Source organism: Leucopleurus acutus (assembly GCF_964270905.1).
Source record: "Leucopleurus acutus genome assembly, chromosome: 2".
Classification (NCBI taxonomy): domain Eukaryota; kingdom Metazoa; phylum Chordata; class Mammalia; order Artiodactyla; family Delphinidae; genus Leucopleurus; species Leucopleurus acutus.
In genome coordinates, this window is record NC_139143.1 from 80992632 (window position 1) to 81002039 (window position 9408).

Below are 9408 nucleotides of genomic sequence, written 5' to 3' on the forward strand. Positions count from 1 at the left end.
GCCCTGCTCAGAAGCCCTTGTTGCTCCCTCCACTCAGAGCTGCCTCCTTAGGGGAGATGAGCCACAGAACAAGGTGTTCAGTTGACCCTTTGGCCCTAGAGTCCTGTCCCCTCCCCAGGCCCTGTGACCTGTGGGGTTTATTTAACCAGTGTACAGAAGAGTGATGGCCCCTGGAAATTACACACACTCAGTTATTTTCATCTCCAGTTTATTTTTTTAGACTAAGAGCAGAGTATGAAAGTCACAGCCAAAGCACTTGAAAAAGGCCCAGGAGAATGGGTGGGGACCACAGAGGATGGGCAGGGCAAGGTCCTGGGAGCTGGGTCCCCGCTCAGGGCTGGAGGGGAGGGGGCGTTGTTGTCTCACGGTCTCCAAAAGTGTCTGTGCGTTGCATAGGTCCTGTCTTCACAGAAGACAAAAGAGGGGCCAGGTGGTCCCCCAGTGGGGGGCCTAGCCTGGTGGGGAAGGGGTCTGAAGCTGGAAGGGGATGTCAAGGAAGGTCAGGGGGTTAAGGAGGGGGAGGGATTCTGTCCATCTGTACATTATATATAGAGATATAGAGTCTGTACATGCCTGCCTGGCACCCCAATGCCCACCCCTTGTCACCCTTGTCCACTGACGGCCCCCCCAGGGGTGTCTACTTGTAAACTTGGATTCAATCCAAACCACAGTCCTGGGAGTGGGAGTAGGGGGAGGAGGACGTGCTTATTGCTGTAAACAGGGGAAGGGGGCAGCAGGCGGCGCCACCCCTTCGCCCATCCAGTCCCCTCCCCATGTTCTGCCCCTGGAAGAGAGGGATTGGGGGTGTCTCCCACACTTCGATTTGCTCTCTCTGGGGCACATTTGTCTCTCTCTCGGGGGGGACAAGGGGGGAGGGCACCAGGGGTTAGAGAAAGGTACCAGGGGGCAGGGAGTCCTGAACACTGCCCCTTATGGCCCCCCGGGTTTGGTACCAAACATTACCAGAGCCACAAGGCCACTTGGAACCCTTGGTTGTCCCTGTGCCTGGTCCACTACAGTGCCCTACTTGGTGGGGAGGGGGCAGAAGGGGTGGGCACAGATGTATGGTGCAGACCCCACTTCCAACCATCAGAGGAGGGGTCTAGGCCCCAAGGCTAGGCTTCCCTTGGAGAGGCCAAAGGCTCCCTGCTCTGTCCCAGTCCCACTCCATCTCTCCCCGCCAAGGGAGGGGGCAGAGCTAGGAGGCCAAGAGTGTCATAAGGAAGAAGGCGATGCCCACCGCCAGGGGCAGGTGTTCCCGCTTGGGGCTGGTCCCGCTGATGCTCTTCTCAAGCTTGGGCACCTGGGGGTTCTCTCCCTCAAAGTCTTCTGTGGATAGATGAATAGACAGACTGGTGAGAGCTGTGCTGAGTGCTGGGGCGGGGCACGCGGCAGCGGCAGCAGCAGTGGAGCGGGGGACGTGGCCACCCACGGGGGTGGTAAAGATCGGTGACCCCAGGAAAGACATGCAAGATGAGCAGGCACCGGGGAGGGGGCTGCGGTTCCAGCAGTGGCCACCAGAGGGCGCTGCGCACTCACCCAGCACGTTGATCTTCACATTGGGGCCCATGGTGAACTGGGGGAGAGTGGGGACCGGCTTCTCCCCGGAGTGCGATGCTGCGGGGCGGGGGTGCAGGGGGGGGAGAGAGGAGGGGATAGTCAGGGCCAGGATCCCCTCCCCCTGTTACAGCTGAGGACCGAGTCCCCCTCGCCTGTGCCCTCCGCCCCCACCCCCAGGAAGCCAGGGGAGCCCCAAAGCAGGGGAGCCGAGAATGGGGTCGCGGCTGGGAGCCTATTATACTCACTGGAGGCGCAGCAGACGAACACCTTCATCCTCAGACACTTCCAGTGCAGATTGTGGGTGGGCGTGGCTGGGGAGGAGATTGGGCCTGAGTGGCTTTCTCCAGATTTACACCCCGTGCCCTCCTCGCTCAGAAACTCTCCTTTTCACCCCCTCCAAACTGCCCCTCTTGGGCAGTGTCCTTCAGTACCTCCTCCACCCTTTGCGCATTGGTCGTGGTGGCTCCGCCGTCAGCCCTAGAAGCCCTTTGGGTCCCATCCCTCAAGAAACAATGACCCCTGAGGTCCCGGCCCAGAAATGGCCCTCACAGAAACAGTGACTCTGCGACCCAAAGTTCGGAATGCCACTAACCTCTTTCTTAGCCTCAAGACTCTGAGCTGGAACCCTGAGGTCCCCAGCCCCCACGCCTCATCCCGAGGTATCACTCCAAGCGACGGAGACCTAGTGCCTTGCAGCGTTGGCCCGCCGCCGGCCCCTCGGGACTCCACCCCCTGGCACTCTTAGGTCCCGCCCTGGTCCGCCGCCTGGCCGTCACTTACAGATGTAGTAGTACTCGTGGCCCGCGTGGAACTCGTAGCCCAGAGAGAAGGCGCTGTAGCGCTGGAACTTCTCCGAGAACTTGATGGGGCTGTGGGGAGCGTGCGGTCGGTTGCACTCCCAGCGCTTGAAGCCTTGGCTGGCGTTGCAGGTGCGGTAGCCTGCCCGGCTCACCATATACAGCACGTACTGCTCCGCCCCGCCTCCGGGCCCTGGCCCCGCCCCCGGGCCCACCCCTGAGCTGTTGTAGTGCGGGCAGTAAATATCCAGATAATCGTTCACATTCACCTGCACTGTGTAGCCCTCTCGCCGCAGGCTGTGGGGAGAGGAAGCGGGTCAGAGAGAACAAACCCAAAGCCAACCCACTTTCCACCTCACCGCTCCGCAGACCTTCCCCAGGGTCCTCGGAGCCTCCCGGTTTTTCTTCTGAGCTTCCTCCCTTCTCAGTCCCTGTCTCTGTCCCCAGGGCCCTAGTGCCGCCAGTCCCCCAACTATCCTTCCAGGCCCACTCCTTGTTCTGCCCTTCTCATGGTGGCCACCAGAGGGTAGCAAAGGCACAGGGAAGCCCTGCCGGCCTCCGAAGGAAAAGAGGCGGGGGAGAAGGGTGGAGGGAAGAAGGGAACGTTTGCTTTGGTAACCACAGAAACGGCGCAGGCCCCAGCGACTCCCAGACCCAGGCCCGGATTTCCTCTGTCCATCCCCCATAATTCACTAGTAGGGAGGAAGGATAGAAGGAATGGAAGTGTGAAAGTGGGAGGGATCCCTTCGAGGGATGCGCACTCTCCATCGCCTCTCCCAGCATGCTTTCCTGCTGCTGCCAGTCGGCCCCAAAGGCGAGTCGGACAGGACCTGCCCTCTCAGACGCATGTATGGAGGCTTCATGCATATACATGCACAAGTTCTATGGCACACACACAAATATGTTCACCGCCCACTCATAGGCGGCATACACATAGAAAAAGTAGGTGATGTGTGTGCTGGACTGGCATGCCAGTATTGGTTGACCCCAGCAATCGCAAGCTCTCTTCCTGCTCTTCCCATACACACACACACTGGCACATGCTCTCTCTACGGTATGACTGGCCTCTGTACCTTGAGTCCCACTGACCTCCACCCTGAGGCCACGGACAATTAGGTCCCCAATAACGTGACACAATAGATCAGGGAGCTAAGGGACTCAACACCAAGGCTCCGTGTGGTGTCACGCTAACCAGCCAAAACTTCTGTCTCTATACACCTCCCTCCTCAACCTGGACGCCAACGCCCCAGGTGATGACGATGCTGGGAAGAGTAGTGGGCACAGTGCCCAGACAAGATGGCTGTGCCTCTTACTTCCCTGATCCTTCTATGAGCAGAGAAGCAGTTGCTGGGTCCCTTGTAATCCCCACCTGCCTTGCTAGTTACCATCAAAATGTTGGTGTTACTGTTCTCCATGGTGGTACTGAGTGGTGTGGGGATGGGAGAAACATCTGAATGGAGAAAGAAACTCAGAGAAGTAGGCAGGAGTTTCCCCTAATTTCCTTAGCGTAAGAATGCACACATCTTGGCAGTGAGAGGGGAGTGTGGTGGACACAGGAAGGCATGGGGTACTTGGCAAAATATCAAACCACTGGGGTCCCTGGTCCCTGGAACTCCCTGAGGGGAGAGACTCACTCCCCATGTCGCCAGGCACCTTCCAGTTCCACAAACAGTAATTAGATCCATTAGGGAAGCGAGCTTGGAGGCCTTTGGGTGGCATGGGGCCTTGAGAGTCCCTCCTCACCTCACCTTACTTCCTTGGCCTTGCCTGTGCCACCCCCTCCCCAGACACTCCCTTCCAAGCCTAGCAGTAAGGCAGATAGGTAAGAGCTGGTGCTTGAGCACCCCAGTAAGAATGGGCACGGCCTCCCTGAATCATCAGGAATGCCACCAGCCCCACTCGGTCCCCATGGGAGTGATGGGTCACTCTGGCCCCTCCTTGGCCCTGGCACTCAGGTGGGCAGGAGTCTCTGCCTGGGGCACTGGGAGCAGGAAAACGGGTTAGACCAGGCCTAGCTCCCAGCCACCACCCCAGGTTTGCCTCTCTATCCCCAAGCCCAAAGTCTACTGTTTTCTCCACAGGCTTTGAGGAGGGGGCCACCAGTGCCAGGCCTGGAGCAGCTGCACAGGCACACTGGGGCCTCTGTCCATTAGCTTCGCCCGGGTTTCCAGCCCTCCTCTGAAGTAGCGCCTCCCTAGGGCACTGCCCAGTTCCTCCACAACACACCCTGCTCTAGCAGAGAGGAAGCCAAAGCCAGAGCTGTCCCTACAGGTACCTCAGTTTCCTTAATGCAGAGGGGAGTAGCCTTATACAAAGGTTGCTGGGCGACCACAACTGAAGAGGAGCCACCTCTTTCCCATCCCTGGGCTGAGTGGAACAGCCCCTGAAATGCACCTCCCTCCCCAAGCTGGGCATGTGGGAGAAAGAACTGCTTGTGGAATGCCTGTGCCCAGTTGGTAGCTGGTGGACAGGGGGCAAAGGGCTGGGTGCCAGGATCCCCAGCCACACCTCCCGGGAGACCTGAGGTGTCTGCTCGGCTTGGGTGCTTTAATTGAATCTGTCATCCTCCCAGCCTTGGCACTGAAGAGGGAGGTGCCGCTAGGCCCCGGCTTAGCGCCACAGCTCACCCCCCCTCCAGGGCCGCACCTCTCTAACCTAGAGCCACACCCCACCCCCACCCCCCCCCGCCCCACGGGAGAAGAGGATAGGCTGGGATCTGGGGGCAGGGTCGTGCCTGCCCCTTCAAACAGTTCTCTATTCTTCCTCACTTCATCCCCTCCTAGCCTCCCATTTCTCCTCCAGAAAGGCGTGTCAACACACCCCACCCGGAGGGGGTGCCCCCTCACCCTGTTATTTCATTTCTCCCGGCTCTCACCGCCCCCGGTGCGCATTCCCACCCCTCACTTTCACTCCTTCAGTGGCCTACCTGCTCGAGCCTGGTGGGGTGGGCGGCGGGGGAGCGGGGAAGGAGCAAACCTCTCCCCCTGGGGCAATTAGGGGCAGGTAAACAGGGTGTCTAACGGACCAGGGAGTAGGGAAAGGATCCCCAGAGAGCTGAACTTGTTAAATCCCTGCCCCCACCCCAGACGCCAGGATGCAGAGCTAAGGAAGTGGAGGAGGGATAAAGACACCGGACCCCGGTTCTCCTTCTCTCTAGCGCGCGCCCCCGAGGCTGCGCGCCGCTCACCCCAGCAGACTAGGCCTGACCACATGTGTGCGGCGTGGGGTCCGCGCACCCGGGCTTGGGTGGGTGACTGGCGAGAACGCTCGCGGGGCGGCGCGTGCACGCTGACACCCCCTCACCCCTCCGGCGCCCCGGGCCTCGGCGCCCCACCGCACTGGGTCTTGCCAGCCCGGGACTGGGCCCTGGGCTTCTCCGGACGGCGTCGGATGGGAGAAAATCAGCGCGCCCCACATCCCCGCCCCTCCTCCCTGCGACAGCGGCGGCGGCGGCGGCGGCGGCGGCGGCGGCGGCGAAGGTTTATTGATCTGCAGCGGCGGAGAAGCGCGAGAAACCCGCCGAAAGCGAGACACGTAGAAATGGAGAGAGGGGGGGACGCACACCGAGAGGGGGATGAACAGAAACCGGATTCACTGAGAGGGGAAAGGGAGTGAGACACAGCGAAAGAGAGGGATCCAGAAACCGAGAGAGAGAGGGAAGAGAATGAGACAGGAGAGAGGCTTGGAGAAAGGGAGAGACGTAGAGGCCGCTCCAGAGAGGCCCACAGACAGCAAAGACGGAGACGGAGAGACGCGAAGCAGAATATCAGGGACGGGGAAGGGGTTCAGGGCAGAGACTCGGTGACAGAGAGAAAAGAGAGAGAGAGAAAGACCAACAGGGAGGTAGTATAGCCTCAATAAATATTTGTTCAATAAATATATGAATGAAAGAGAGATAAGCAACAGAAACATTTCAGAGATAAAGAGACAGGTAGGGAGACAGCTAGAGAAAGATGTTCCGTACACTTCTTGAGATAGGGGTGAAGACCAGCACCTTTGCACACTTCTGCAAAGAAATGGAACACGGGCCTGGGCGCATATATTTGGCCATTGGCCAGTCCCGACCCCCCATTCGATTCCGGGCTCAGGGGACCCCTCGACCTCACACTCTCACGCTTTCCTCCAGTATAGTTCGCCCAATCCCTAGTTTCTGGGCCAGGCTGGGAATAGATCTCGCCTATTCCAGAGGACCAAACGGAGGGGCCGAGTGGGAGATAGGAAGCGAGATCACCGTCGCTGTGCAGGGCACTGCCCCCAGGTCTGTCAAAGAGACCAGCGCACAATTTCCACCAGTACACTCCCACGTGACCCCCAGGAGGCGGGGTCGCAAGACCCTCTCCACATGATCCCAAGGGGCAGAGACCCTCGGCAAGTGACGGGGGGTGGGAGCCAGGAGCCCAGCTCACGTGACCTGGGGGAGGGGGCGCGGGAGCCTGTGGCTCGGCCCGGCCCCGCCCCCAGCTCCCTGGCCCTCTCCACTCCCGGCTCCGGAGCACGTCGCTCTCACGATTTATGGGGCCGCGGCTGCCGCAGTGAGGGAGCCGGGGAGCCCGGGCACAGCGGCAACAAAGGCGGAGGAAGCGAGGCGGGGGCGGCGGCGGCCTCCCGGCCCGGTGCGCGCCCCCTCCCATCTCTGCCGGTCCAGACCTGTGGGGGAGCGGGGAAGACAGAAAGGAGGCTCTCGGAACCTGGGCTCCCCACCCCCTCCCAGGGCTTTCACCTGCGCCCAGGTGTATGAGGGGAGGGGAACCTGATCGACAACATCCCTCCCCCCCCCCGCCATTCCCGCATCCCCCTGGCTCCGGCTTCTCCTAAGAATATGGGGGTGCCCTGACGGTCGTAGGGAACCCGAGGCCCCTCACCTGCGCGCTCTCTGCTCCCCGCCCCCCGCCAGACTCTAGCGGGGCGGGGGGCGGACGTGTGAGTCTGGGGGAGGGAGACGAGCTAGACTGAGCAGGGGAGTCAGCCCCCAGTGCCCCTCGGATTTCTCCGAGTCCCGGTCCGGGGGGGAGGGGCCGTATCCCCACCCCCGAGGTTTCCATGGGAAGCGAGAGGGGGGCGTCGCTGGCTCATCCCCACCCCCAGTCTGACACTCCGGGCGCGAGGAGGGAGAGAGGGGGAGGCGCAGAGCCCCAAACAACAAAGAGCGGAGCGGCGAGCGGCACTCCCTCCCCAGGGAGGTTGGGGGTCGCGGCCGCCCGGCCATCTCAGTCCCCTCCTGTGGGCCTCGCCATTTGCTCCCGAGTCGCCCCCTGGAGTGGGGAGCCAGAAACAGTGCCACCGCCGCCGCCTGGGTAGGTGTGACAGTGACCCCCGTGTCCCCAGGGATTCCCCCCCTCCACACACACACACAGACACACACGGAGGCGGCCGGGGTGATACACACGGCGGCTCGGCGGGGAGGAGAAGACAAGGGCAGCAAGGACTGAGCAGAATGAGGACCTGGCCCCGCAGCCGGCACCCAGCCGCCTCTTCACACACCCCGGGAAACCACACGGCCGCCCTGACACCCGCCCAGACCGCGGCCAGCCACCCTAGCTCAGAAGCGGCCGGCCACGCGGACAGCGACCGCAGCCCCCTCCCCGACCCGTCGCCCGCTCCCACCCCCAGACAATCGCCGACGCAGACACACAAATCACACACTCAGACACACACGCACACTGACAGCCGCGCACGCCCGCTCACTCTTGGAGCCACACGCCGTCCCCAGCCCGGGCGTGTGTGTGCGTGTGTGACACGCCGTCTCCTTGCCTCCCTCCCTTTTGCCGGTACCGCACGTTCCCATCCTATCCAAGCAGCACCTCCAGAGCCCCCCAACTTGGCGGCCCAGCCCCAGGTCACCCCAACCGGGCTTATCCATACAACCAGGGTAACCCATTCGCCTTCGTTCTGAGGAGGTGCTTGGTCGGACTCCTTGCCTCAGCTCTGGACTCCACTTTTAAAAGCAGGAGTCATAGAACCCCTTGAAACCCTCACGGCTGAAAACAGGTCATCCCTGGGTCCCCCAAGTGCGGCGGCCTATCCCCAGCACACTGGTACTCCCAAACCCCAGCCCGGCCGAAGGAGAGGAAGATGGGGGGACTGTCGGTGGGGGTAAGCTATTCCAGAGGCGGGTGTGGAGAGAAGCCAAGGTAGGGTGGGGTGTCCCCGAGCTGCCTCCTCAGCACGGCCCAAGCCCTGGTTACTATACCTTAACAGCCTCTTTCAGACACCCCCCGAGTGTCATAGATGCCCACAGAGTGTTTCCCCCTCTCCCTCGCCTCCTAGCCCCCAGCTATGGTCTCCCAGGACTCCCACCCCAGGTTCCCCCAGGACTTCCCAGGCCTCCCCCTCTCACTGACGCGGGACGCATGGGCTCCCTGGGCCCCCGACTCACTGCTGGTTGGAGCTGTTCCAGTACACCGCATGCCGGTTTCCCAGCGCCCCCCCGGGCCCTTGGGCCAGCAGCGGCAGCAGCGGCACGGGCACAAGCAGCAGCAGCAGCAGCAGTGGAGCCGCCGCCATCCCCGGAGCCGCCGCCGCCGCCGCCCCCCGACTGAGCCCCGCGCTCCCGGCTTCTTGCTTCCCAGCTCCCTGCTGCCGCCGCCGCCGGCCCCAGAGCCTTAGGCCACGCCCCCAGCCCTTCCCTCCGCCCTCCCGGGTGCGCCCCTGAAGCCCCGCCCCTGGCGCGCTCCCGCCAGGCCCCGCCCCGCTCGGGCCCGGAGCGCGCGCGGCGCGTGGGAGGTGAGGACCGTGCTGCCCCCTCGGGAACAACCGGGGCGCTACTCGCCTCTCACTCTTAGGTTTAATATGCTACCGCCGGCCCTGGGCCTTCAGCTCCCCAATCTGGAGTTCCCAGGAGAAGAATTAGGGAGGCCAAGACAGGGATCTTTATCTCCTGTGAACATTCATTTCTGGGATGGGGCGAAGGAGACTTGAAAAGAAGCTGGGGGTCCAGGACCCCTTAATAAGTAGAACTAGGTCCCCCTCCTTTCTGAACAGTCTGGTCCTCTGCTCCCTTTATGCCCCTCTTCCCATGTGCATGAGGAGTCAAGTGGGTTCTAGAGGGTGG

The 9408-nt window shown here is 62.0% G+C and overlaps 1 protein-coding gene across 2 annotated transcripts; it reads right to left on the reverse strand.

Annotated features, from left to right (window-relative positions):
- Positions 1 to 1036: 1036 nt before the first annotated feature.
- Positions 1037 to 8861, reverse strand: LOC309957853 (ephrin-A3; the record flags this gene model as incomplete). 2 transcript variants are annotated; one of them, XM_082833376.1, is made up of 5 exons in its annotated part: positions 1037 to 1329; positions 1540 to 1617; positions 1806 to 1871; positions 2341 to 2654; positions 8734 to 8861. In XM_082833376.1, 5 exons carry the CDS (start codon positions 8859 to 8861, stop codon positions 1199 to 1201), a joined length of 717 nt encoding a protein of 238 aa, XP_082689502.1. In that variant the 3' UTR covers positions 1037 to 1198. The 2 variants fall into 2 exon arrangements, with proteins under 2 accessions (XP_082689502.1, XP_082689503.1); XM_082833377.1 differs by lacking the exon at positions 1540 to 1617.
- Between the last annotated feature and the right edge of the window lie 547 nt (positions 8862 to 9408).